At 59.9% G+C, this 27,502-nt stretch overlaps 2 protein-coding genes across 3 annotated transcripts; both read right to left on the bottom strand.

Moving 5' to 3' along the window:
- Positions 1–10,035: 10,035 nt before the first annotated feature.
- Positions 10,036–20,309, bottom strand: PLA2G4B (phospholipase A2 group IVB). Of its 2 annotated transcripts, none has more exons than XM_027083993.1 (20): positions 20,207–20,309; positions 18,143–18,215; positions 17,710–17,846; positions 17,489–17,620; positions 17,111–17,151; positions 16,886–16,928; positions 16,565–16,619; positions 16,111–16,241; positions 15,765–15,848; positions 15,423–15,460; positions 14,478–14,613; positions 13,804–13,940; positions 13,327–13,549; positions 13,090–13,207; positions 12,678–12,815; positions 12,408–12,512; positions 12,083–12,262; positions 11,566–11,732; positions 10,807–10,993; positions 10,036–10,694 (listed from the first exon to the last, which is right to left on the bottom strand). In XM_027083993.1, the coding sequence occupies exons 1-20, from the start codon at positions 20,213–20,215 to the stop codon at positions 10,483–10,485; spliced, it is 2,346 nt and encodes a 781-aa protein (XP_026939794.1). In that variant the 5' UTR covers positions 20,216–20,309; the 3' UTR covers positions 10,036–10,482. The 2 variants fall into 2 exon arrangements, with proteins under 2 accessions (XP_026939794.1, XP_026939793.1); XM_027083992.1 differs by lacking the exon at positions 20,207–20,309 and adding an exon at positions 19,081–19,124.
- Positions 20,204–27,438, bottom strand: JMJD7 (jumonji domain containing 7). The gene is made up of 9 exons (XM_027083996.1): positions 27,321–27,438; positions 22,796–22,949; positions 22,465–22,718; positions 22,071–22,127; positions 21,493–21,588; positions 21,190–21,266; positions 20,807–20,966; positions 20,428–20,715; positions 20,204–20,309 (listed from the first exon to the last, which is right to left on the bottom strand). Exons 1-8 carry the CDS (start codon positions 27,382–27,384, stop codon positions 20,627–20,629), a joined length of 951 nt encoding a protein of 316 aa, XP_026939797.1. The 5' UTR covers positions 27,385–27,438; the 3' UTR covers positions 20,204–20,309; positions 20,428–20,626.
- Between the last annotated feature and the right edge of the window lie 64 nt (positions 27,439–27,502).

Here is a 27,502-nt window from a genome sequence, read left to right as displayed (position 1 = left end):
CGCAGAATCTCCAGGTGCAGGACACGAGTGTACACCACCAGCAAAGGCTGCAGACGGTGAGGTCTTGGGGACCAGGGAGGGGCTTACAGGCCAGAGCAGGGGGTGACCCCACAGAGCCCTGGCAGCTGGCTCTGAATCACAGCCGTGGATGGCCGACCTTCGAGTGCTTTCTGCATACAGATGCCGTGCTAAGCACCAAAGGGCCATGAGACGCAGTGGCTTCCCTGGGCACCCTCCAAAAATAGTGCCTTTTCAAGAATTTTAAAGATGGTGTTTTGGCGTGATGGTTTTAACAGCTCTCTTGGACAGACATCAGAGGACAGAGTCAGGGTATGTAGCCAGCAGTCCTGTTCGTGTAGGAGTCAAAGTATAGCACCTTTTAAATTTACCCTCTTCCACCTGCAAAGGGCAGGCCCCGACCCCAGGCTGCCTCCCTGTGATATAAAGTACCCTGCTAAGTATTTGAAATGTTTGATCTCATTTAAACAAAATACCCATTATTATCTCCATTACATGGATAAGGAAAATGAGCTCAGAGAGGTTAAGGAACTTGCCCAAGATCACACAGCTAGCACACAGACTCTGCAGCTGTGGGGCTGGTGGTTGGAGCCAACACGAGTGCCCTGACACCAGCAGTCCTGAGTCCATGAGGTGTGTGCCATGTTGTGGCTGTAGGAGGGGCAGAGGCTGCTGTGGGATGGCCTCACATCCTCAGAAACCATGCAGGAGCGGCTGCAGGAGCTGAGAGAACTCTGGGAGGAGCTACAGGCCAACTGCCAGAGGAAGGCAGCCAAGCTACAGGAGGCCCGTGAGGTGAGGCTGTGCGGCCCTGGAGCGGGCTGGGTGCAGCTCTAGATTCTCCCTCTCGTGCCCACCTCACATTCTGCCCCAGGCCCTGCGTCTCCGGCACAGCATGGAGGAACTGGCTGGAGCCCGTGGAGCTCAAACTGAGAGTCCCCATCGGGGGCCCAGAGCAGCCTGGGCTGGACGAGCTCCTGGGGGCTCAGGAAGAACTGGACAGGCAGGCCGGGCACGCACAGGCCTTTGTCTGGGAAGGCCACTGCCTGGCCCAAGATGTGGAAGAGCAGGCCCAGCGGTGCTTCAGCGGTAAAGCCGTCCCTCCTCTCTGCCCCCCAGCTCGGCTCCTCGGGGCCCTCCCTGCCCACGGTGAGGGGCACAGAGCGGGCGAGCTGGTGTGCAGGTCACAGTGTGGCCCTGATCCTGACGACCAGGGTGCCCCCTGCCCCGGGCCCGCCCTCCACTGCTGCAGGTTCGAGAGCCAGCGGGCGCCCCTGCGGGAGCGCAGGACAGCCCTGGAGGCCCGGAGCCTCCTCCTGCAGTCCTTCAAGGAGGCCGACGAGGAGATGGTCTGGGTGCGCGAGAAGCTGTCCCTGACGGCCGCTCAGGACTGCGGCCAGAGCCCCAGCGCCCTGCAGCGCCTGCAGGAGAAGTGCCAGGTGTCGGCCCAGCGGGAGGGGCGGGGCCATCGTCAGTCGCCTCGGGCTGGAAGCTTCTGCCTGGATTCTTTGGCGGTCACAGGGGCAGGGTTCTCTCTGGGGGCAGCTGTGGGATCCCACCGGGCTTGAGACGTGACTCTGGGTCCCCCGAGGAGCACCCAGGAGCATCCCCCGTCTTCCTCCGACTCTGCAGAACCTGGAGACTGAGATGAGCAGCCCTGAGGCTCTGACCCAGGCGGCGGTGGGCACAGGGCGCGAGCTGGTGCAGGCTGGGCACTTTGCTGCCCGCGACGTGGCTGCCCGGGCGCGGCAGCTGGAGGATGCCGTGGGCCGCCTGCAGGCAGAGGCTACACAGAGGCGACAGCGGCTGCAGCAGGCTCAGGAGGCCCAGCAGTTCCTGATGGAGGTGAGGGGGTGTGATGGGGCACGAAAGGGTGGGGGTTGGTCATGACGACACCCAGAGGGTAGGCAGGGCTGGAAGGTAACCCCCAGGTGGGGCTCCGGGCTCTCTGTGCATCTTCTATCTTCTGTCACCTCCACTAAGTTGTCTCCTGTCCCCAAGATCTTCCTTCAGCATGTTTCCCAGGAAACAGCCCACTGGGTTTGGTTTGGTTTGGTTTTGCTGTTTTTTCTAAACCAATGATTCTCAATCAGTGCATCACATGAGTATCACCTGGAACTTTTAAGACGTGCTGACACTCAGCTGTATTCCAGACCAAATCAGAACCTTACGGGGTGAGAGCCAGGCACAGCCAATTGTTAAAGCTCTCAGGTGATCCCCGTCAGCCAAGTTGAGAACCACTCACTGCTCTGAATCTCGAGGCCATGAACTCAAAGTTGGGAGCCCTGGAGGGCATCGCCCAGGGAAACCTGTCCTCTATGCCACCCCAGCTCCCAGAGGCAGGATCCTGGCTGGAAGAACGGGGCTGTGTTCAAGAACGGGACATTGAAGATATGGGCCAGAGTGCCGAGGCCACGCAGGCCTTTCTGCGGTGGCTGGAGGCCACCAGGAGAGACCCGGAGGGGTTCAGCACACGCATCGAGAGGCTGCAGCAGACAGCAGCCCTCCTCGAGAGCGGGCAGAACCCAGAAATGTGCGTTGGAGCCAGGCCCAAATAGGGAGGAACAGGGAGGGGCTCTCCCTACAGAGGCACGAGGCCGGTCCAGCCTGGAGAGGAAGGGCTCCAGGCGGACTGTCCTTCCTGCCGCAGCCCCAAGTTGCTCGCCCTGATGCTCGCAGTGAGGGACACCCACTCGGGGCTGTTGCGGAGAGCGGAGGGCAGGGGGCAAGGCCTTCGGGAGCAGCTGCAGCTCCACCAACTGGAGCGGGAAGCCCTGCTCCTGGACGCCTGGCTGGCCAGCAAAGGTGGCCACTGCTGAGTCCCAGGACTACAGGCAGGACCTGGAGGCCGTCAAGGTGAGTCACTCCTGAGCGAACCTGGAGGAGAGTAGATTGAGTGGCCCACAAGGGCAGAGAAGGGGGAGGGGGCCACACAGGAAGTGGGCGGCTCTGGGAGGATCCCCGTGGTCCTAGAGGCAGGGCCAAGGGATGTCAGGAGTGGCAGATTCTGCTGAGCCCTTCAGTAGCTTTGAGAGCTGCTGGACGCCACCTCCAGAGTGACCTCCCTGGTCCTGCACCCTGCAGGTGCTGGAAGAGAAGTTCGATGCTTTCAGAAAGGAAGTCCAGAGCCTGGGACAGGCCAATGTGCAGGCCCTGCGGAAGCAGGCAGGCTCCTTGGAATGGGCAGCACCCAGGTGCTCTCCCCAGATTCAAGGGCAGCGGAGTCACATCGAGGCCATTTGGGAGAGACTGGACCGGGCAGTGAAAACCCGCACACAGGTAGGTGCCCTCAGTCTCAGCCAGGGGCAGCCAAGGGGCCGGGACAGCTGTGTAACCTGCCTGGGCCAGGGACAGGCAGCCCCACCGTGTCTGTGTGTCTGTGTGTCTGTGTGTGGAGCAGGGTGGCTGCCTCCAACTCCCAGTGCCAAGCAGATCAAAAGTCGCAGTCTTCCACCTCCAGCCCTCTCCGAGTTTCTCCACTGATGTGGTTTCCCCCTGGCAGCTCACACCTCCAGGGAGAAACAGGAAGCATGTCTGGCCAGCTCCTGACCCGCCCCCCCAAAGCCCCCTCCAAACATAGGCTTCAGGTTTATTAGACACAGGCCCCATTGGTCTCTTGTCCTTCACCACACCCGCTAACTGGGCAAGACCGCTCCAGCCATTCACTCTTCTCATCTAAATGCTCTGAGTGGATGTGTGCTGAGGGCATCCCCAGCGTTGCTCCATGACCTTCGCTCTCAGCCACAGCTGGCAGTTTCTAGAAAAGCAGTCCAGGTCCCCGAGCCCCTGACAGAGCCTGCAGCCCAGGGATACCTCCTCTGAGCGTCCTGGCCAGGCAGCCTCCTGAGGCGACCCTCTTCATCTCAGCCAGGTGCCCCCAAAAGAACGTCCTCCCTCCTATGGACTCATTCCCACCTGCTTCCAAGCCCCCACCTCTGCCCCTCTCATGAGTTGGGCACTGAAGACCCTCTCCTCACAGAATCCCCCAGGGCCCTACCCCGTCATCAGTAACATCACACATTCACAGAGCAGCTGCCACATCTGGGACATTTCCTGTACCCGGTGGTCATGAACGAGTCACCAAGCCCCATGGACCTCCTTGTTTAAAAGGAAGTGGCCCGGAAGGTTACACCTCCAGGGAGAGAGGACCCTGGCCGGAGCAGGCCCGCCCTCCTCTCTCAGAACCTGGCCATGGCCCGCGAGGTCTGCGGCTTTGAGCAGGTAGCAGCCGAGCTCCGGGGCTGGATGCAGGAGAGGGCGGCCCCAGTGGCAAGAGATGCCTGTGGCCGCAGCCCGGCGCCGGTGCAAACCCTGCAGCAACAGCACAGATGCCTGGAGGTAACGGTCCACGCCCTGTGGGCTGCCCGTCTGACCTCCTCCCCTGGGTAAGGGGACCCCAGAGGTGGGAAGGGAGGCCCTGCCTGCCCGGGCTGTGGAGGTGGGCTTCTCAGAGTGGATGGGTGCTCCCTGAAAAGGAGCAGAGGCATCAGGTTGCCAGGGGGTAAGGCCTGATTCTGGCTGCAGGAGAGACTGGCAGCGATGGAAAAGGAGGGGGCCCAGGTGCAGATGGAGCCCTGCCAGCTGGGCCAGCTACACCCTGTGGCTCAGGAGGGCCTGGCCAAGCAACTGGCTGAGGTGCAGGAGGCCTGGCCACCCTGAATGCGAAGGTCCAGGAGCGGGGTCAGCAGCTGGAGGAGGCTGCCCAGGGCCACGCCTTCCTCGGACGCTGTCGGGAACTGCTGTAGGTGGCATCCTGCCCCGGCTGTTGGCTCAGCTCTGCCCTGCAGGGCGGGGGTCACCCCAGCTCTTTGGGGGGTATAGTCCCCATCTCCCTATGCAGCTCATGCCCTGCCCCCCACCCCAGTCTGCCCTCCTGGCCCTGACAGCAGCTTCCCCTCCCTGCCCCACAGAGCATGGGCTCAGGAGAAGCAGGGGCTGGTGTCCTCAGAGGAGCTGGCTGGGGATGTGTCTGGGACCGAGCGGCTCCTGGAGCTGCTGGAGGAGCTGGGGCAACACATCAAGGGGCACTGCCGTCAAGCCCAGGATGTACAGCAGGAAGGGCAGCAGCCGGTGGACAATGGCCGCTTCATGTCCCTGGAGGTACGAGCACAGAGATGGGTCTGGGGCTGAGCTGGGCACACAGCCAGGTTACCCAAGGCCTCGGAACCCTGAGCAGGAGCAGGGGGCGGAGAGAGGGGGGCAGAGACGGGGAGGGTCCAGGCCTCACGGTCTTCCCTCGACACCTCTGCTGGGTGCTCCAGCCCTGCCCCACCCCGTGGCTCTGCCTGAGCATCTCACCCCCAGTGCCCCGTCCCCGCAGATGACAGAGTGCCTGCAGGAGCTGGACGGTTGGCCGCGGGCACTCAGGGAGGCCTGGGCCCTGCACTGGGAGCGCTGTGAGGGGAGCTGGCGTCTGCAGAAGCTGCAGCAGTGGCTGGACCGGGCCGAGGCCTGGCTGGCGTGCTGGGAGGACCTCCTGCTGGACCCCAACTGCAGGGTGAGCCGAGGCCCTGCCCCTTAGCTGGCTGCACCATCTGGCAGCTACAGCCAAGGGCAGATCCTGCTGCTCCCCTGCACCCTGGGCCCCCGGCCAGGTTGCAGAGGGTGAGGGAATGGCTCTCTGCACCCCCGAGGGCTGGGCCGCACCCTGGCTTGCTTCTCCCCAGCGCTCGGTGTCAGATGTGGAGTGGCTGCTCCACAGACACCAGGACTTAGAAAAGCTGCTGGCTGCCCAGGAGGAGAAGTTTGCTTACTGCAGAGGAAGGCAGGGGTGAGCGGAGGTTGAAATGAGGGTGCACTGGGAGATAGGGGCCTGGGGGCCCATGGGGGTGGGCGGTCCTGGTCTCAGCCCGAGAGTCAGGCTCTCTCCAGGCGCTGAGCCCACATCTGACCCTTCAGGAAAGCCCTATTCTTTCCCTTGCTGGCTGTCACGTCCTGTTGCCCACATCTCCAGGTAGGCTAGGGCGCCGTGTGCACTGGGATGAGGGAAGTCTCCTGAGCTGGAGCAGGAAAAGATGAAGAACAGTGAGGACACGGGGGCTCTCTGGGTGGGAGGCACGTGGGGAGGAGAGGCTGGGGCATGGAGCCCCCCAGAGCCCTGGCCTGGCTCCCCTCCCGAAGGTGGAACAGAAGCCACAGGTGAAGGAGCTGAAAGCTGGGAGAGGTGGCAGCGGGCTGACCTCCCTCCAGCAGAGCCCTTGGGAAGCTGGTGGCCCAGAGCACAGCTGACCGAGACAGCACAGCTGCAGCCACGTGTCCCCGTCGGGCCTCGCATACCCTTTGCCACCACTGTCTCCCTGGAGAGCGCGGCAGGGACCGTCGGGGTAGGGAGCCCACACCCCGAGCCAGCACTTCAGTACCAGGGACCAGGGGGGTCACCAGGGATGAGGAGGTTGGGGAGGGTTAGATGCCTCGCCCACCTTCCAGAGGTGGGCCCCATCTTGCATTTTCAGGATGCAAAGCGTGCCCCTGCCATGGAGACTTTTGGAGCTTATGTAGGAGCGCCTGCCTGGGAGGAGCCAGGGAAGTGCCCGGAAACTGCTTCCACAGCAGCTGCCCTCCACAGAGCCACTTGAGGGCTGAGGGCAGCGGGGCCTGGCGGGCTCGAGTTGTGGTGCCCACCGCGGCAACTGGACAGTCTGGCTCCCTGGGGCCACTTCACAGCTTCTGTCCTCGCCCAAGTGAGGGTGTGCCCCTCATCTTCCTCTTCCTGGGTTCCCTGGAAGTTTACCCCCTGGCTCCCTCTTCCCCGTGGGCACCTTGGTCCAGTCCAGTCCTTTCCCTGGGAGCCTCTGGAGACACACAGGCTTTGGCGAGGCTGGTGCAGCCTCACGCCTTCTCTCCACAGCCCGGCATGAGCCCCAGGGACGGCTGCCCTGGGGCCTCGGGGGGCAGCTGCCTGAGCCTGCTCCAGGACGAGCGGATGGCAGCCAAGGTACTGGGCAGTGGGTGGGCGGGCAGAGGACAAAGAAGGACCCACAGGGAAGAGCAGAGACAGTCGTGGTAAACTCTACCGCTCGTTTCTCCTCAGAACGCGGCTTCCACAGCCACCCTTGACCTCGCAGAAGCCCAGCGTGAGAGACCAAGGGATCACCAAGATGGAAAACACACTTTCTCCTTAAGGTGAGGGCCATGTCGGGGGAGAGACACGCTGACTTGACAGGCACAGCCCCCCAAGGGCAGCTGAGGGGGCTGGAGGCAGCTGGGCTCATGACTGGGCCGCAGGCTGCCTGCGGTAGAGACCGTTTGCAGCACCATCTGAAGGGCAGGCTGAGAGCTGGCATGGAGCCCCGAGCAGCGCGGCAGGCAGGCTCCAGGGGAAGCCTGGGGAACGGGGCAGGCGCGAGGGGCATTGATTCCCTGGGCCCCAAGCTGCTGGCACTGGATGCGTCCTTGGAAGTTTCACATCTACTATCTCTGTGCCTGAGAGGTAAGTGGGAGTTTTTTTCTCAATTTAAGGCCCAGAGAGGGTAAGCAACTTGCCAGAGATCACATAGCTAATTAGTAGAAGCGGAGCCAGGCTTGATGCCCTGACAGCCTCCTGGTTCTGTTCACCCACTTTGGAGTCTGACTCCCCTGAGCCTTTCCCTCAAGGATCTTCATGGGCTTCCCCATGCTCTGCTCTGCTAGTGAGGCCTTTTCTAACCTTGTAGTCTTCAAACAGCTCTGAACGCACCTCCCTTGGGGTGTCTTATAGACAGTGGCCAAGCCCAGCTCTACTGCTAGGAGGAATACACAGAAAGCACCCCTTAGACCAGAAATCTTTCATCATTGTGGTCTGACAGGCTCCGTGTGGAGAGAGCGTTTAGGGGCCCCACCTGGGAGTCCCTCTGGGTTCCTGGCTCTGTTCCTTACACTGTGTCTGTTCCTCTGGGATCTCCCTGAGGCTGTCCTTCCAGAATCCCAAAGGGACCTGAGTTTCTCCAGGCTAAGCCTCCCTCAGCCCATCGGCATTGTCTTCCAGGAGGCCGGATGCACTGGGGGAACCTGCCCCCGAGTGCTGGGCCTGGGCTGCCTCTCAGCGTGGGTAAGGCTTGGTGTGTGCAGAGTGGCCAGAAGCAGGTGCCTCTTAGACCGTTCGGGCCGCTATAACAAAGATACCACAGACTGGGTAGGACTTGAACAACAGACACTTACTTCTCACAGTTCTGGAGACTAGGAAGTCACCTCAAGGCCCCTCCTCTTAATACCATCAGCTCGGGGGTAGGATTTCAAGCCATGGCAAGGAGGAAGGAGCAGGCATGGAGTCTGCTGCTGCAGATGGCCAACTCCCGGGCCAGGCTGACCGCTGTTCTTCCTTGGCTCTGCAGCCCCCAGTCTGAGCCCAGAGCTCCGAGCCAGACCCTTGGGCTTCCCGGCTGAGCGCTCTGCTGAGAGGGTGCTCGGCCCAGCCGGTAGGGCACCTGGGTGTGTGGGCGGGAGTCCTGAGCCCCCATGACTGGCACAGACGCTGCCCTCTTAGGCCCAAGGAAGGTCCTGGAACTCAAACTACACTGCTCAGGTGTGGGGCCACCCCCACCCTGTCACGGTCTCAGCAGTGACGACAGAGTCCAGACCTGAGGCTCCCTTTCCCCCCAGGTTCCCCGGCTGCCCCCACCCTCCTCGCCGAGGGAGACACGACTGCGCCGACAGCCACCCTTGGCCCGTGGGCTCCCGTAGAGGAAACTGCACAAGGCTCCCGCCGGCTGTCTTGCTCAGGCCAGACCCACGGTGAGTGTACCCGGCTTCCCTTTGCACACACCAGGAAGCCTCCCGGGTGCCCACACACTCTCCCCCTCCTTGCTCTCCTGTCCTTCCTCTCCAAGATGCAGCACTGCTTGCAAGGCGGCCAGACCCCTCCTGCACCCTTGCTCCTGTCCCCACTCTCTGTCTCCATCCTCCCAGCTTTTCCACAGTCCAAGGACTAGGTCCCTGCTCCAGGGGGGAAGGGGAGGAGCCTTACTATCCCAGAGAGCCCGGAAGTCAGGATGTCACCCAGACACACACCCGTAGACCCCAAGACCCACACAGAGGTTCACACACAGAACAGACCTACACACAGCCTTGTGCCTGAGGACTCACATCACAGCAGGGGTGGCAGCCAGTCGTGGTGTCTGGTGTAATTATCCACTCCTGCAGGACCTACAGCTTCCAATTTATGATTCAGATGATGTGCTGCTGAGTCAACAGGCCTTATCCAGGACATGGTGGCTTCTAAGGTCATCAGAGCAGCCATTTCTTCTGCTCTGTGCCTCCAGCCACATGCCCAGGGAACAGAGGTAGTGAGGTGCATCATGGGAACCAGTCATCTCCCATGCCCCCCACACATCATGGTCCCTCCTGCAGCTACCTCCCAGTAGCCACACCCCACATCAATGTTAGGAAGAGGTGTAGAGGCCTGGGGCACCAGTGCTTGGAGAAGATTCTCGGGAAGCTAGGCCCTAAATTCACTCCACCTCCCTGTTCTCCCAACAGGTCTGGGCCCTGAAGCGAACCTGCAGGTGGCACCAAACCTCAGGGCTACAAGTGAGGACACCCTCAAGGGGACCAGGAGACCCAGCTATCAGACCCCTGGGACCAACATCTGGAATAGACGGTTAGGAGACAGGCCCCACCAAGGTCCGAGCTTGCTGAAGTCACGCCGTTAGCACTGGTCTGTCTTTGGCGCATCTGATCCCAGGTCTGGCCCACCCCTATCAATCATGGGACAGGAAGCAGCACTTTGCCTGAGTCCCTGGGTGAGGAAGACAGGGGTGCTGGCTGTCACTGCCTACAAGTCACCTGGGCAGGGCCAGGGCTGCAGCAGCAAGACCCACCCCACAGGCTAAACTGGCCACCTCTCTGCTTGGAGAGAGTGGGCCGGAGTGGAGTAGACACTGCCACGAGCTCACAGCCTGCTCTTCAGGGGAAGCCCAAGCTGACTTGCCAGCTCTGTAAGGTGCCTGGGGAGAGGTTTTGTTTCCTAAACCAGTCCTTGCCCTGGGTAACCAAGAGGTGGGATGACCTGTCCCTTCTCGGAAGCAATGACAGTAATCTCCGTAATGCCTCACGTTTGTACGGGCCTCTGTAATACATAAAACGCTCTACTTTCACTCTGTACAGCTGCTCAAGGTAGCAAGGAAGGGAAAGGACACGCAGGTCACGGGGTTTTGGGTGCGTACACAAATCTGGCCCAGACTGCCCCACTTACCCCCGCTGCCACGTCATGGAGACGAGGCCCCAGCCCCTGCTTAAAACCCTCAACCTACCCCAGGGTGTCCATGGCAGGGGTGCTGGTGGCTTCAGTGCCACGTCTGGGTGGTGCTGGGCACCTTCGTGAGCCCCTCAGAGGGCTGGCGACCACAACTGGGCCGTCCAAACTGCCAGAGGCTCTGAACTTGGGGATGATGGTCTCCACCCCAACTCAACCGGAGCAGCAAGGCGGCCAAGAAGGGAGCCTGAAAAAGTCAGAGGCCGTGGGGCTGGGGCGTGGCATCCTCCCGCGCATCACTTGGCCCGGCGCTGCCTGCGCCGCCGCACAGCCTCACGCAGGGCCTCCAGCAGCTGCTCCTGGTTGTTGCAGATGTTGTAATGCGTCAGGCGGAGCAGCTTGTCCATGTCCTCCCGGCTGTAAGTCACCTTCATGTAGTGGTAGGGGGAGTCGGATGAAGACAGGTTCACCTCCCCGGCCTCCTGCGCCTCGGCCGTCCGCCGGACCCCTGTGGAGAGAGTGCAGGCTGGCCATGGGAGGCAACCTCACTGGGGATGGAGGGCGGGTTTGGGGTCACCTGGGTGGAGGATAGAGGAGGGCTCCAGAGGATGGTGGCTCACCTGGGGCTGAGTACTCCCGGAAAGAGGCGTTGACCAGCGGGAAGTGCAGCACAGCAGGGGCGTCAGGGTGGGCAGGGTCCGAGAAGAGGTGGCACTCCCGGGGCTGGCACTGCTCCTCGGGGCTGGGTGAGATGGACGGGAATGGGATGCCCTGCTCCTGGCAGAACCGATCCAGGATCTGCAGCTGCTGCAGGGTGGGCAGAAGAGGCATCAGCGGGATGGGCCCATGGGCTCCCAGTGTCCTCCACGCTGGACTGACTGAACGTGGAGGTCTGCTAAGATGCGGGACTGAGCGCCCAGATGCCAAGCCAGACGCTAGTGGACCCAACAGGCCAGGCTTGGTCAATGTTCTAAACCTGGCAGCCCTTCTGTGGCAGCCCCTTTGGTGTCAACGGAGCCGGGCTGCTAACAACTCCCAGGTCCTGCAACTGGGAGACAAAATCCTTCCCGGGACCAGCACAGAACCTCAAAGCAAGGAGTCCCAGGGGTTCAGGACCAAACAGGGTGCAGGTACGTTTAAAATAAAATACATTTTAAAACACTGCCAGCTTCCCATCACGCCAACTTCCTGAGCAGAGTAAGTGCCCCTGGGGGAGAGTTCACAGAATCCACAGCCTTTCATTCACAGCGTCGCTATCACGGCCCCTGAGTGTTTCCTGAGCACTCCAAAGCGGATCTCTCCAGAGTCAGGAATGTCGGGCCAGCTGAGGCCAGGCCTGGCATTGCCCCCCCCCCCCCCCAAGCCTGCCCGATGCCCACCTGAAAGGCTCCATGGAGGTTGTAATCCAGCGACAGGATGAGGTCCACGTCCCGTGTGGGCCGCAGGAGGGGTGGGCAGCTGGTGTTGACTAAGTAGCCAACATCCAACAGGCAAAGGAAGGGTTCTGCAGGTGTCAGCTGGCTGGGGAGGCCATCCAGTTTGGTGGCTGGAAAGGTGGGCGGGGGGAACCGGGTGGAGAGCAGCTGTCACGGGTGCTAAAGGCACCAGCCCTCCAGCCTAATGCCAGCTCCTTGCTGCTTCGGAAGGAGGCTCTGCCATCCGGCTCCTGCCCTCTCCTGCCAAAGCAGCACCTCAACTCCCAAGGCTCCACAGATGGGCCCTGACCCCAATGTAAGGAGAGGAAAAGGGGCTCCCGCTCCAAGCCAGGCAGAGAACTGAACTCAAACGAATTGGGGCCCAGGGATTGGACAGTGCAGATGTCTGGACCAGGGACCCAAGGCTCAGGTGGCCATGGGAAGAGTTTGGGGAGCTGGGAGCCGGGGAGAAAAGCAATACCTTTCCAGGCAGAGAAGTGAGGATGCTGGAAATAGTCCTTGTGGAAAGAGAGGCCACGGAGGAAATTGTGGGTGGCCTGGGCAAGTGGACGCTGTGTCAGAAGGTCAGTGAAGAACTCAGCTATCCTGCTGGCCACTGTGGGAGGCTCTTGTATATTCAGAAGGGGGACCTGCTCCTTGTCTGCAGTCAAGGACGGGGGAAACAGGGACCCTTTATTCCAGCCTCTGTGGACTCACAATGGAGGAGAGAGCCACCCCACGCTCCCCAAGTACAGCCCCACTGGCTGCCTCTCCCATCCTTCCCGGGGAAGAGCCCGGGCGCCTACCCAGGCTGGCCTGAGCCTGTGCCCAGCGGTCCCAGAACTGGCTGGGCTCGGAGGACCAATACAAGCTGTCCTGGAGGCTGGCTGCGTACACGTTGCTCCAGATGCCTGAGGAGGAGATCCGAGTGGGAGACAGTCCCCCACCTCACCACACCCAGACCCTTCCCCACAGCCCATCTGGGACCAGGAAACGTCTCAGTGACGGAGCTGGGACAGTCGAGCCCACCACCGCGCCCAGGCCCCTAGCTTCTCCCACCTCCCAGACCCGCTCACCTTCCAGGAAGCAGATGCGGGACTCAGGAAGCCTCTTTATCAGGCGCCCCATGAAGAACTCGGAGCCGAAGAGCTCAGAGGGGATGAAGGCGCCGTACTTGGGAAAGCCGACCTCGTAGGGGGAGAACTCACACCACTCTGTGAAGAGCCATACAGCCTCACCACGGGGCCCCGCGTCGGGCAGCCTCGTGACCAGGAGGCTCAGCCTTGCTGCTGGCGCCCTGAGCGTGGGACCCATGGCCCTTGCCCCCATCCCAAAGCCTGAGTGACTCGGACAGGATGACAGGCTCTGGAAAGCACGGGACCTGGCCCAGAAAAGGGGGTGTGTTAACACCCACCTTCACACACAGGCCTGGCTACCCGTCACCCCAACAACTGTGAGAGCGCAGGTCACGGTTCTGGAGCTACTCACCCCCAAATTCAAAAGTAGTCAGGTTCCGTTCTTTGGTGTTGAGAGCACAGTAGATGGGCAGAGGGTTCTGGCCACGGCTCAGGGCCTCCCGCTGGTCTGAGAGTTTGTGGTCGTGAGGCTGAGAGAAGGTAGGGTGAGAAAGCCAGGGCTTCTTGGCGCCTTTCCCAGCCCCTGCGGCCCAGGGCCGCTCCCCATCTCTGGACCTCGCCCTGGCTTTGGCTGCCCCCCTCCCCACACCTCGTCATGCAACAGCGCCTCGTTGATGAGGGCCCACAGGGTGGTGAAGCAGGGCGGGTGGCCCAGGTGTGCACGCTCAGCCAGCTCCTGCTGGTACCGCCACAGCTGGCTGGGGGCCACCACGCCCAGCTTGCTCTTGGTCACCTGCGTCTTCAGTGACTCGATGGGCCCTGCCAGGTCCTTCTGAGACCACTCTGGGTCCTCATAGAGGTTGGCCAAAGCCCTGGGAAAAGCCAAAGCCAGGGGGATTGTCACTCAAGGACCCCCATCACGTGCCTTGGGCTCTCTCTTCTGCTAGGACAATGGCCCAAAAGACACCTTCCAGCGTCCCCTTGAGCACCTTTCTCCCTGGCACGTGCATTCTCCCACCCCTTCCAGTTTGGTCAGAGAGGCCGGTGGAGTCTGAGAGAGCCTTACCACCACACCCTCCTATCACAGCCCAACTAGCCCCCCCCAGGCTCCTACACTCAAACTCACCAGGTGGAGCCCGAGGCCCCTGTGATGTAGGAGATGCAGTCCAAGAGGCCCAGCTCCTTCAGGCCCGCCAGCTGCCCATACAGGGAAGTCATGGCCCGGGTCCCACCACCAGTGGCCGCAACAGCTACCACTGGGATCTGGAAGAGAGAACAGCCAGGCTTGGAGAGGCCTTAGGGAAGGGGAAGGCCAAGCGACAGGTGGAAGAGGTAGCAAGCCAAGTGCCCACTCAGCTCACCCACAGCTAAGGCTAGTCAAGATCTGATCAGGGCTCTTGGGACCAGTTCTAGTCAGGTCTGCTGAGGAAGGTCTAGTCGGAAGTAGCCTTGCAAGGGTCAGGCTTGTCTGGTTTTTCACAACTCCAAGAGAAATGGACAAGTTCCAAGCCTCATCTCCTCACCTCTAGCCCCTAAGAAGTCTGGGGATTGCTTTCTTGAAGCCCCAGGGCCACCTCTCTCCCTCTTTCTAGGAGAGGTGGAATCCCTAGGAGATGCCCCAGGCCTCACGCACCGCTCTGCATCTGATGTGATCAAGCTCCTGACAACAGCAAGGGAGAGGGAAGCAGAGCAGGGTCCAAGGCTGGCTCGGCACCAGTTCTAGTCTGGTTAGGGCACAACCAGTCCTAGCATCCAGCACTGAACCCGAGGACGCCCCCCAGTCCAGCCCAGTCCCCAGACCTCATCCTCCTGCAGGTCTCCATCCAGCTGCAGGGCCTGCTTCAGGGCCTTGGCCACCACCTGCTTCCTCCTGCTCAGGAAGGCCCGCTCCTCGGCACAGGGCCCGCAGTCCAGCCGCACTGCCAGCTCTCTCGGTCTGGGTGGGAAAGAAGGGACCGTGAGGCAGCTCCTGGCCTCATCGGAGAAAGAGAAGGGGGCCAGCCTGCCTGCCCCGGGAAGCCAGCCGCCACCCTTCTCTCCTCTCCTCTCCCCAACCCTCGCCCCAGCTCCTGTGTCCCCATTGACGTGTGATGTGTGGACGTGAGGGGGAGAAGGTGAACCCAGACCCTGGCGGGGACACACTTGGGGAAGCAGCACAGCGGATTCACAGGACCAGGAAAGCGGTGACTGAAGAGGCTCCAGGGGGGACCCAACGCCATCGATCCACTTCCTCCTCTCAGCCTCCCTCCCTCACTCACCCAAAAATGACTCTAAAGGGGACAGGAATGGTGCTCCCGCCTCTTCATGGTGGGGAGCTAGCCCCCCAGGCATGTGCAGGGCCAGTGTAGGCGGCTCCTCCCATCTCCTGAGGGTTAACTGAGGCCCCGAAGGGGCGCGACTGCACTCCTCTTGGTTTCCTTGCCCCATCTGTGCCTCTAACCACTGTTCCACCTTCCATCTGCTTTTCCAGCCAAACATTTATCAAGGGCCTCCCAAGTGCCAGGCACTGGGCTAGACACACACCCCTCTGACTGAAGCAGGAATGCATGTAAAAAGTTAACAGGAAGAGCCTTCATCTGCCAAGGCTCCAGCACCTCAGGCCCCACCCTGGGAGCAAACCCCTGAGCATCTCAGGATTCACGGTGGCCGAGCCTGCTAGGGGCCGCCCCATGCCTGCTCATTCCTCCAGGCTGAGTGCCCGCTGCTGTCCCCCGTGACCTTTCCCAGTGCCAGCCGGCCTCTCACCCTTCTTCTTTTTTCAGCTCCACCTTCATCAGGGGCTCCTGAAAACCATGAAGCCTCCAGTCACAAAGATGGGACACCCCGTTTCCTTCAATCCAGCCTAAGCCACGTCCCATGACAGCCCCATGCTCCCTTGGGCCCCAGCCACCTCGACAGGGGCCAGGCCTCAGGCCTGAAGACAGGGATGCTCAGAGGACCCCTCTCCCCAGAGCCTGGCCTGGCATTTGTCCACGGCCTGGCCCAAGGACAGAAGCCGCTAGAGAAGCAGGCCAGCCCTTCAAGGCCTGGGGCCTGGGCCCACCCCACCCGTGCACATCTGGCTTTCTTCCTCTGGGTGACCAGTACCTGGGATGTAGGGAAGACACGTCTCACCACCTGGTCAGAGGGCAGTGCCCTCAGAGGCACCTTTAGCTGCTCTTGGGGCTCATCCTGCAGGAAGGATGAAGAGGACCTAAGAATCTCCACCCTTCCATTCCAGCAAAGCCTCACCAATTGCCCCAGGAGTGACAGAGAAGTAGCCGGAAGGGGGACAGGAGGCTGAGGTCAACCCCACACTTCCCAGGATGCCTGACACTGCCAGGGAGTGATGGGGAGGGGGCTCGGGGTGAGCAGAGGAACAGGCTGGCAGGAGGTGCCAAGGGAAGCAGGGTGGAGGGCTCTGCGGGCCTCAGTGCCCGGGACGTCCCAGTACCTGCAGGTGAACACTCAGCTCCTGCTCCCAGCAGGCCGGCCAATGGAAGCGGAAGGAGCCGGCGCCCACGGAGGCCTCCTGCGGACCCTCACAGGACCCAGGAACCACGAGCTGAACTCTGCCCTCCGACCCTGGAAAGAGGAACCAGGGCAGAGAGGCTCGGAATGGGATCTCAGCCCACAGAGGCCCCTGTCTTGCCTAAGGGACCTGTGGGACGGGGCACCTCCCCCCCCACTGAGATGGAGGTCTGGCTCAGACCTAGGCTGGGAGATGGGGTCCCACCACAGCCCCTCTGAGGACTAAAGGGAAAAGCCCCAGCATGGATTCATCCCCTCACTCCTGCTCCTGGCTGAGAGCTGGGGGCAGCTAGTGCAAGGTTCCCTCCAGGGTCCCCTTAGAAAGGGGAAGACAAGGGCTGAGAGACGGCAGCTATCCCAGTGGTTCGGGGACTCACCCTGCTGGCCCCCAGCCTTCTCCAGTCGAACACACAAGCAGGAGAGCTCCCGGGCCTAGGTCATTAAGAGAGCCCCTCAGACTCGAGCCCCTCCCCTGCTGGAGATGCCACCCTCCCGACACCCTGGTTCTTGCTCCTCAGCACCTTTTTACCTTGGCCCTGAGTCACCAAACATTTGCTTGGGGTTGTAGCCTCTGGAACTAAAATCCCAGCCGCTCCCACCCCCAGCAACAGCGCTACCCGACCCCCGTGGTGGGCCCAAGCTTCAGGCCCAGGTGAGAAGGGTGAGCACAGGGCACGAGGGAGGGGTTCCAGACTCACCACCAGGATGCCATTACTGACGAGGCGCTCAGCACAGTCGGTCCTGGAAAGAGCCCCCAGTGACCCTTACCGAGAATCCAGGTTCCCATCCCCCAAGGAGGTCTGGGCTTTCCTCCTCCACCCCTGATGCCTCCCAGAGAAGGGTGTCAGCTCTGGGTGCGCTGGGCTCTCTCCTTCCCAGAAGGAATCACTCCCACCCGGGAAGTGCCCCATGGCCCGACTTACAGATTCTGCAGCCGAAATTCAACTTCCAGCTGTTCCTTGCCCTGTAGAGAGAAAGAAGCAAGTTAGAAACAGTGAGGAGTACATGTGTGTGTAGGCCCCAACCCAGACACCTGGGCAGCTGCGGTCCCAGTGGTGAGGAGAGCCACTGTCCACCTTCCCTGGACTGCTCCAAGAAAGCTGCCCTTGGCTCAGGGGACAAGACAGAGGGTCGGGGACAGGACCGCTCTTTGGTGGACAGTAGCTCCTCGCTGACAGAGGCCTCTGGGATGCCAGGGAAGCCTGGACCACTCACTGGAGAAGAAAGCCATGTACCTGACCACCCTCCAAAGCATCCCCTCCCCACAGCTGAAGCCCTCCGCTGCCTGCACACAGCCTTGCCTGAGGGTTCAGTGAGAAGCTCTCACGCCGGGACTCCCCAGCCCGCAAAGTCCCCACGTCAAACAGCACCAACAACAGAGGGTCATCCTTGGTCAGAAGGTCCTGGTCAAAGACTTTGAACTGCACGATGTTCTGAAAGGGGAACAGAGTAAGGGGGCTGCAGGAAGAAGGGGTGGGACAGGGGTGGGTCAGGGAGCAGGGCCAGGCTGATGCCTGCCCACCTTGAGCTGGGTGTGGATTCGGAAATGAAAGCTCTGATTCCAGATGGGGTTTCTGCTGTTCTTGACCACGCGCGTCTGGAGCTGGTGGCTGGAGGCCGAGGGCAGCCACAGAGTCACGTAGCAGTCAGAGGGGGTCACTGTGGGAAGGAAGAAGGAGCACCTGGTGCTGGCCAAGAGCCCTTCCCAGCCCAGCTGCCCAGAGCCCACGTCCTTCCATCACAGGCAGCCCCAGGAGACCTAGAGACCCAGGGAATGGGGTTGGGTCGGGAGGCAGGAGGTGCAGGCCTGACCTCGACGTTCCATCCACTACCTCCTCTCAGCACCCTCTCTGGGACCCGCCGCACGCCCAGCCCTACTTGCATCTCTTCCCACTGTCCTGCCCCACTCTGAAGCCAGCTGCAGAACCACTGCCCTCTCTGGGCCCAGCACTCACATAGGTCCTTGGAGGGCAGGTCACGGGCCTGCAGGACATGAATGGTGAGCAAGCAGGTCCCAGGCACCTTTGCCTGCAGAGGAGAGAGAGAGAAACAGGCTTACTACAGGCTGATGGGCCCAAAGGGGAGGCTGGGGTGACACCTTGAGGCCTAGTCCTGAACCAAAAGGACCAGCCCTGCCCAGCCACAGGCCTGTCCTCCACCCACCAGAGTCCTGAGCCTAAAGGCGGCTGTAGTATCTCCTGATGACGCCTGCCTACACTTACACAACATGCTGCACCGGTTCTGGTCCAAGGGCTTCATGTAGATTAACTCGATTTAATCATACAACCACCCTATGCATGAGAACTACTTATTATGACCAACCCCACAAGGAAACAGAGGCACAGAAAGGCTAAGTAGTTGCTTGCCCAAGACCCAGGGCCAGGATTGGAGCAGGCTAGCTCGACTTGTGCTCTCCACTCCCACACCTACCTGCTTCCTTACTCCTTCCACCCCACAACCCTGGCTCCCCTTTACTAAGCAGTCTTGAGGCTGGTCTTGGGTGGCAGAGGGGACCCCTGGGCAGCAAAGGGGGTGTGGATAGAAGGGCCCTGATGGAACGGAGTCCAGGGGCAAAGCTGGAAAAGCTCACCCATCATGCCCTAAGCAACTGAGAAAGAACACAGGAGCGGCCACTTCCTCTGGGGCCCCAGGACGGCAGCTGGGAGCCTGAGTTCTCAGGGCCCAAATCCATGGTGCCAGGGAGCTCTGCCTAGAGCCCATTTCTAGGGCAGGAAAAACACAGAATGATCCTGCTTCCCAAGACCCTGCCTTTTCCCTGGCTTCTGCTCCCTGGCCCTGTCCAAGGCCGGCAAACAGCTGGAGAAGCCCATAGCTCCCTCAAGAAACAGCATTAACCAGACCCCGCAGGGACCAGTGCCCTAGCAGGTCTTACCAGAGCCATGAGGCAGAGAGTCCTTGGGAGGAAGGAATGGCGGGCAGCACCTGCAGGACTGAGGACTGTCAGCTTTCTCACCGAGAGCCAGGGATGTCCCAGGAGGCCTCGAGCTCCTCCCTGGTTCCTGCCCACTGCTTCAGCTCCACCCAAGCCCCACACCCACTCCTGGACCAGCCGCCCGTCCAGGAGATGAGACACCTTAAGCCCACACAGAGCCAATGACACCTTCGTGATGAGGGCTCAGCACCCCCACAGACCCATCCTCTCCAGCCACCGCCCGCTGGGCCCCACAGCCCTGCTCTCCCTGCCTGGACCTCGAGGAGGGGCCCCCAGGAGAGCTTGCCGTCAGCGGCTGAGCAAGAGGCCGCGGGGGTCTGGCTGGGGTTGCGGTTGAAGGGGCTGCTGAGGTCTGGAAGGCAGGGAGCGGGCCCCAGAGTGGCAGCAAACCCGCGAGCCGCGTCCCCAGCCCCAGGGCCTTCCACAGCCTCCTGGTGCCAATGTGACAGAACCGCCCGGTCTTCACTGAAGTGCTTGGCCAACCTGAGGGGAGCGCCCCGGGCCCCAGCGTGAGCCAGCAGGGCTGTGGCTTGTTCTGTGAAACAGCCCTTCAAAGCCACATGCCGGGCTGCCTCCACCTTGGAGCTGGGTGCTGGGTGGCAGCCAGGGAAGGGGGCTCTTCCGTCCCCAGCGCCAGGTTGGGGCAAGGGGGCGGGGTGGGGACAGCGAGTGCAGAGACCCACGAGGGACAGGGGTTTCTGTCCCCTCCTATCTGTGCCTGCTGTGAGGGAAACAAGGGCAACCCTTAGGGAACAAGACCCCACCAGCTGCCGTGGAGCTGAAGGTGGAGAGCAAACAAGGCCAGAGCGAAGCTAGCGAGAGCTTTACAAGCTCTCCGTCAACGAGCTCCGTGCCACAGAGTGACAACAGGGCTGAGGTCGGCCTGCTTGCCCCAGAGAGGCTGTGACAGCGGCCGGGGACAGAGGTCTCGGCTGCAGAGATCTCCTCAGGCCCCGGCCTGGACCCAGCCCTCACCCCCAAGCAGGGTCACCCTGAAATGTTTACCTGAACCTTCCAGCCCTCACCAGACCACAGAAGGCAACCATGAGGGAGCCTTAGCACATACGTGAATCATAGCCGCCTTTTATTGAACGCTTCCTCTGCGCCAGACCAGTGCCATCCTGACAGATACCAGCCCCAACACGCCATGAAGTAGGAACGATCGTTATCTGTTTTACAGACAGCACACTGAGGCTGTGAGGCAGTAACTCGCCCAAGGTCACGGCGCTGGTGAGAGGGTGCCGCACCTGAACCCCACTCCTCTTCCAGAACAGGCTGCTGCCTCACCTGTGCGCCAGCTGCCTGGGAGACCACACCCAGACCTGCCTGGCGCCTCCTGGTCCTCCCGATCCTCTGAAGCTGACCCTAAGCCCAGCTGGGCCAGCAGCCAGCACCTCTGACTCCAGATTGCCTCTCGAGGTGACTGGCTCAGGAGGGGCACGGCCTTTTCCGTAAGTCGTCCTTGGCGATGTTCACCAGGGCTCGGTCAGTTGAGGCCTGAGGCCTTAGTGAGGGAGTCAAGCAGCTGGAAGTAACTGTACTTGAGGTCATACTCCATGTCGTACCAGAAATTCACTGTGGAGAGAATGGAGACCGGAGCACGAGGGTCCCCCTTCTAATCTAAGCTTCCCCACACACACCCCCGGTGAGCTGGGCAGCCCCTCACCGGCCATGCAGCCATGGGACTGCTGGACGTGGTGGAACCACAGGGCGGGCAGATAGAGCATCTCGCCAGTCTGCACGGTGCAGTGAAGGGCCTGGGCCTGACTGTAACTGGGGTACTCGGCCAGATCTGGAGCCAAGGGGTCCAGTGGGATCCAAGGCACCTGGGAACACAGCAGATTCCAGGGAGTAGGCCCAAAGCCCCCAGGCCCTCCAGCTCTGTCCCTGGAGGTAAACACCATGGGCCCTGCCCTGCTTGGCACCGGGAGGCCCAGACATAGGGATTCTCCAGAGCAAAGCACCACCTCCCCATCTCTTTTGTGCCTGTTCCTCAGAGCCCAGGTTCCTTGCCTCCCCGCTCCCGGGGCCCAGGAACAAAGCAGACACCTTCTCCATGGCCTCTTCATCCACCATCTTGAATGAGCCCTCTTCGGTTAGCTGGTAGGTTGCCGGTGTGTACAGCTCTGAAGCCAGAGGGAGAAAGCTATGGGCACCCTCAAAGAGCCTGGAGCTTGCCCACCACTCCCACTTGTTTCCTGGGTGCAGGGGCAAGAGGGCCAGGAGTCCTAGTGCAGCGGAGACGCTGTGTCCACACCTCAGGCCTGGGGTCCAGCCCGCCCAGGGCTACCCACTGCCCTCCCTCTACTTTGGGCCACCTGCTCCCCGGCCCCTCCAGGCTGCATCCCCTACCATAGGGGATGAAGGGCCGGTCGCTGGGTGGATGCAGCAGGAAGTGTTTCTCTCCCGAGACCACACAGTAGAGGTTCTCATAGTGGTCCTTATGCACTGCCGACACAGAGGGCCCAGTGGGCAGGGTTAGGAGGGGGCAGACACTCGCACTTGGGGCCCTGCACCCCAAGACAGCTTACAGTGTGACAGAAGAGCAGACAAAGTCAGAGGAGGCTCAGGGGATGCCAAGGAGAGGAGTCTGGCAGGCATTCAGGCATCTCAGATCTCTGCCTGCCAGGGACTTGACACCAGGAGGGGAATTCACACAAACAGGGTTCTTCTGAGTCTACCCCTGACTTAGCTGGCCTTCAGTGCTTTCTAGGGACCTACAAGAAACAGGGTCCCCCGCGTCCAGTGCCGCGGGCACCTTCGCCCACCTGAGCTGCTGGGGAAGGCCCTCTGTTATGCCTGAGCCCCAGAATCCCAGGAGAAACCGTAGAGATCAATCAGTCCGACTTCCCTGCAGGCCAGCCTTCCACTCTCCGCCTTGCCTTCGCTCCCCACAACCTCCTCCCCACCTTTGTATTTCCGACACCTACATGATGTCACTGCAGCTGCCTCCCCCAGCCAGAAGTTCACAGCATCAGGCATCTTTCCTGTGGGTCAGAGGAAAGAGGGCGAGTTAGGAGAGGCCAGGCTGGGAACTACCACCACACAGTGATGCTGGGCCAGGACCTGGGCGGGGAGCAGAGGGGCCCCAGGAAAACGGCAGGGAGAAGGGGCAGAGGTGGATGAGCATGGCGAGGGGCCTCTGTCTCCTGGAGAAGGAAGGGCAGCCATCTTCAGTAGTTCATCGAAATGAAGTCAAGGCCGAGGGAGCTGACCCCGTGGGGCCAGGAGTGTGGGCCGTCATCAGCAAGGGGAGAGGTGCAGCAAGCGGGGCTGGCTCCCACCTTCCCACTTCTTCCCTGCCCGGGCCCCACCTCCACTCACCCAGCGCCTCAGAGGCCCAGGGCACGTGGGGCTCCAGATCAGGCAACAGCTGGGGCAGCTCGGTGAGGAGGTTGGAGCACTGCTTCTGCACGTAGAGGACCCCGGGGTGTTGTGCTCGGCCCTCCAGCACGTCCAGCACACAGCTCAGGGGCAGGCGGCGCTCGGCAGGCATCACAAACCGGTCCCCTCGCACGGCATCCGCGTAACCATCTGGGGTCACCGCCACACTCACCTCCGCGGAGCCCGCCGTGGCTCTAGAGGAATGGACATTCAGTCCAAGCCCAGACGCCCCAAGGCACTGCCCACACTCTGCACCCAGGGCAGCCCCCACCTGAGGTAGGGGAGGGACCACTTCTGGAGGGCTGGCCAGTGCTGCAGGGCATTTCGGATGATGCAGGGCCTGTTGGGGCAGACCCAGTCACGGTAGAAGTGGAGTGGACCCGGGGGCTTGTCCAGGTAGGGCACAGCAGGAGGCACGCTGAGCTCTGAGAAAAAGAGGCGGGGGAAGGGGGTTGAGGCCAACAGTACCCAGTTGCTGCCCCACGGCCTGCATAAGAGATGCCCTCTCTGGGCAGTTCACTGTGTCACCAGGCAATGCCTATAGGTGACCAAGGGACCCTGGACAACCAGGAATAGAAGAATGAGGAGGGAAATTAAAAGGAGAAAGTGTGAAACACCCATAAACACACCAGGATGGGCCGTAAGAGTCCACAGGGCCACGGGCTGCTGCTCAGCACACAACCCAAACCCTCCAGGGGGCCACATCCGGCCCTGCACAGTGAACCCCTGGCTTTCCTACTCTGGAGTGGCCAACCTCCTGGCATCCATTACGAAAGGCAGCCATGGAGGCAGTGTCGGGAGCTCCAGAATGAGTAGAGCTGAGGCCCCAAGGCCAACGCTTGTAATGGGTGGGCCAAGGTTCTGAAGAGCACCTAAAATGTGCTGAGGACTTGGCTGGGCCATCGTGGAGGTATTAAGGGATGATTTGAGCATCATCTCAAGAAGCTTACAACCTAACTGGAGAGACAGGCTGCCACACAAAACCATCGGAAGAAAAGTAAGGGCTGAAATGTCTTCTGGTCTTACCGAACAGCATCACCATCCTCAGACACCCAGGGCTGCCATGTGTATTTGGGCAGATCGTGTGGTGCGCCACCTGTGCAGAGGTCAATAGTGGCCCTGTGTCACCCTTAACAAAAATCTCTTCTTATTTACTTATTTATTCATTTATATTTGGCTGCGTTGGGTCTTCGTTGCTACGCTCGGGCTTTCTCTAGTTGCAGTGAGTGGGAACTACTCTTTGTTGCGGTGCGCAGGCTTCTCATCCTGGTGGCTTCTCTTGTTGCAGGACACGGGCTCTAGGCGCGCGGGCTTCAGTAGTTGTGGCTTGCGGGCTCAGTAGCGCAGGCTCAGTAGCTGTGGTGCACGGGCTTAGCTGCTCTGAGGCATGTGGGATCTTCCTGGACCAGGGCTCGAACCCGTGTCCCCTGCATTGGCAGGTGGATTCTTAACCACTGCACCACCAGGGAAGCCCCCAAAATCTCTTCTTTTCGACTCTTTCTTCTCATTCCTGGTATCCTACTGATTACCTCTAAGTCCTGTTGATTCTACCACCTATGTCTCTCAAGCCACACACACCCCTTTCCTCTGCTGGTAACCACATTCAAAGTTAGCTCATTTGGGTCCTCAAATGTCACTTTGATGAGGCTTCCCTCTCTGGCCACCCTTTTTAATATTGTAACCTGCCCCCAACAATCTTTATACCCCTTCCCTTCTTATTTTTATCATTTCTCACTATCTAACACTATATATTTTACTTATTCCATTTGTTTATCGATCTCTCTTGCTAGAATGTATGCTCCATGAGGGCAGGGATGCTTCTTAGTCACTGATGTACCCCCCCCAGGACCTAGCACACAGTAGGTGCTCAGTAAATATTTGCTTAATGGTTGAATATAAGTCTCCAAAATCTCCTGGCTGGATGATTGCTGCAGTGAACTAACTGGTTTCCTTGGCTTAATTCCACTCCTTCTCAAAGCATCCCCCACCCTGGCCCAATCATCTTCCTAAAATACAATCTCATCTTGTCACACCTCTAGTAAAAAGTCCTTTGACGGCTTACCACTGCTCCTTACAAAATACAGTCAGCCTTGGCACACACATTCAAGACACTCCCGTGATGAGGCCCAACCTACTTTTCCAGGCTGGTTTCCTCCTGTCTGGTGCCTGCCCGTCAGCACACACTCTACTCAGGTGGTGCCAAACGTTGTTCCTGCTGCTCACTCACACTGGAATGCCTTCCTCCTGGCTTTTATACAGGGCATTGGCTTTGCTGTGTTATTTTCATCCTTGCGGTCTAGCCTGAATGTCTTGGTCCCCAGTGGGTGGTTACTACATCCTATCCCAACAGCCACTGCACTCATTTCCACCTCCGAGGTCACGCTCTCTCTCATGACCGCGTCTCCACGCCGGTCATCTGGGCCTTGCCATCAGCTGGAAAGTGAAATGTCTTTAGATCAAAAATTGAAACTGAGTGGGAAGACCCTGGTGGTCCCCGGAAAACTGAAAAGGAAGTATGCTTCCTTCACTGGCTCAAGAGGCAAGATGGAACGTGCCAGGTAGATAAGGGAGCGAGGGCGAGGAACCTGCCAAAGGGCCTTCCCAGTCATGCCAGCCCATCTAAGCAGTCACCTGGTGGGGCTCAATAAATCTCCCTGTTATTCTTACTAGGAGTCTTAAAATAAGTGGACACTGCCTTTTGTTTTTGTTTTTTTAACCCTTTGTACTTTCTGTAATTACTTCAGTTTTACTTTTTCACCATTTAATAGATTTCCTTTAGAGAATGGCCACTATTCCCTCCTGGGGCTTCCAAGTGAGAATTTCAAAAAGGATCCAAACAATTCCTCTGGTCCAACAATTCTTCTGCTAGGAATTTAACCAACAAAAACACACATGTGCACAAAGGCTCTGCTCCAGGCACACCAGCCTCCTCACTGATCCCTGAACACACCCGGCACACTGCCACCATAGGGCATCTGACCCACGTGCCCTCTCCTGGAAAGCTCTTGTCTCTCAGAGGTCTGCTCGGCTCCCCTGCTCCCCTCCTTCTTCAAGCCAGTGCTCAGATCTCACCTTATCGAAGAGGCCTACCCTGACCTTCTCATTTCAACTTGTAATCTGCCCTCCACCCCACATCCCGAGCCTCCTCATTCTGCTTTACTTTTTTACCCCAGAGCACTTATCTTCTAACCCAATTTTTTCTACTATGTAATTTACTCATTTAGTGTGCCTATGGTTAATTGCCTCCTCACTTAGAATGTAAGCTCTACAAGGGTAGAGATTTGTTTTCTTTGCTGATGTATCCTAAACATACTGAATGGAGCCTGGCACACTGAAGAGCTTACTAAGTATTAGTTAAACATTCGTTTAAAGTATTGGTTGCAGTATTGAAAACAATAGACTGGAAATGGCCTAAATGCCTACCAATAGTGGGCTGATTAAATAAATTACAGCATTAGTACACAGCAGAGGTGGAAAAGACTGAAAAAGACTGAAGTAGAGTGATATGGAACGATTTTCAAGATACACAGTACAGAAGAGTGCGCTTAACAAGCTACCATTTGCATAAAAAGGGAGATATAACAGTCATAGGTTTGTGTGTAGATATTAACAGAGTATTTCTGGAAGGATGCATACTGGAGCCTGGAATGGTAGGGAAGCTTACTTTACATTGTGTTGAGTCTGCTGGGGTTTTATTTTTTTTTGTTTTTTTTTGCAGTATGCGGGCCTCTCACTGCTGTGGCCTCTCCCGTTGCGGAGCAACAGGCTCTGGACGCGCAGGCTCAGCGGCCATGGCTCACAGGGCCCAGCCGCTCCGCGGCATGTGGGATCTTCCCGGACCGGGGCACGAACCCGCGTCCCCTGCATCGGCAGGCGGACTCTAAACCACCGCGCCACCAGGGAAGCCCGGAGTCTGCTGTTTTTTAAGCCCGGAGTCTGCCCATGTCACTATTCAGTGATAAGATACTGCTTAAAAATAGAAAGAAAAAAAGGAAGAGAATAAGAGAGAAAAATAAAAACCAAGCAGGGGAGCTTCCCTAGTGGCGCAGTGGTTGACAGACTGCCTGCCGATGCAGGGGACATGGGTTCGCGCCCCGGTCCGGGAGGATCCCACATGCCGCGGAGCGGCTGGGCCCGTAAGCCACGGCCGCTGAGCCTGCGCTTCCGGAGCCTGTGCTCCTCAACGGGCGAGGCCACAACAGTGAGAGGCCCGCGTAGCGCAAAAAAAAAAAAAAAAAAAAAACAAGCAGGGAAAGAGCCAGGGATCTCCAGTACAGCTGCCTCCAGTTCTCCCAAAGCTCTGCAGTGCTCGCAGCTTGGAGGAGTCTTTTCCTGAAGGAAGCGATCCAGCAGGGGTTCAGAGAGGGAGAAACCTTAAAGATTTCACAACAGGGAAGGGTGGGAAGGGCAACAACAGAATGCCCCAAGTATTCGGTGCCGGCTGACGGTGGGAAACACAGAACGCCACCAGAGTAAAGACTGGGCCGGGTCTTGGGAATAATGTGAAGAGTCACCCCAAGAAGCCACGAAAGTGCGGGAACACGGAAGGAGGGGAGCTGAGGGCCCACCCAGGGGGCTGGGGAACGGGGCTGCGACACGCACGATCAGAGAGGGGCCGGCCACCAGTCACGTGCACGAGGTTCCGCACCCCTTGAGGAAAAGAAACACGGTGCACTCTGGTGCCAGTAGCCCAGGAAGAACAGGGCGCACCCGGATCCGCGACCCGGTTCTCGGCAAGCCCAGGGCCCCTCCCGCATCTCGTAGTTGCTCTGCGGTCGACGAGCCACCCCACTCACCCCTTGCCGCAGCCGGGAACTCCCGTAACTCCCTTCTCACAGCGTCCAAAACCGCGTCCGCCATGATGACGCCGCCACCGCCCCTCCCTCCCTCTCTCCTTAAGACCTCGCCCCCGGCCCGAGGCCCCGCCCTTCCCTGCGGCCTCAAGCCCGGGCTCCCAGCCCTCCCCCACGCCTCGTCC

Source organism: Aethalodelphis obliquidens, unplaced genomic scaffold (assembly GCF_003676395.1).
Source record: "Aethalodelphis obliquidens isolate GAN/ISIS:26980383/991018 unplaced genomic scaffold, ASM367639v1 scaffold51, whole genome shotgun sequence".
Taxonomy (NCBI): Eukaryota; Metazoa; Chordata; class Mammalia; order Artiodactyla; family Delphinidae; genus Aethalodelphis; species Aethalodelphis obliquidens.
Note: the sequence above shows the minus strand (reverse complement) of the source record. Positions and strands in the feature narration are given on the sequence as shown.

Coding starts and splice junctions, on each gene's coding strand:
- PLA2G4B (XM_027083993.1), bottom strand. Junction 17,621..17,709: donor GAATCCACACCCAGCTCAAG/GTGGGCAGGCAT, acceptor TTCCCCTTTCAG/AACATCGTGCAGTTCAAAGT. Junction 11,733..12,082: donor TCACTTCTCTGCCTGGAAAG/GTATTGCTTTTC, acceptor CCACCTTTCCAG/CCACCAAACTGGATGGCCTC.
- JMJD7 (XM_027083996.1), bottom strand. CDS start 27,384: ATGGCGGACGCGGTTTTGGACGCTGTGAGAAGGGAGTTACGGGAGTTC. Junction 22,719..22,795: donor TGGTCCCTCCCCTACCTCAG/GTGGGGGCTGCC, acceptor CCATTCCTCTAG/AGCCACGGCGGGCTCCGCGG. Junction 20,967..21,189: donor ATGAAGAGGCCATGGAGAAG/GTGTCTGCTTTG, acceptor CTGTGTTCCCAG/GTGCCTTGGATCCCACTGGA.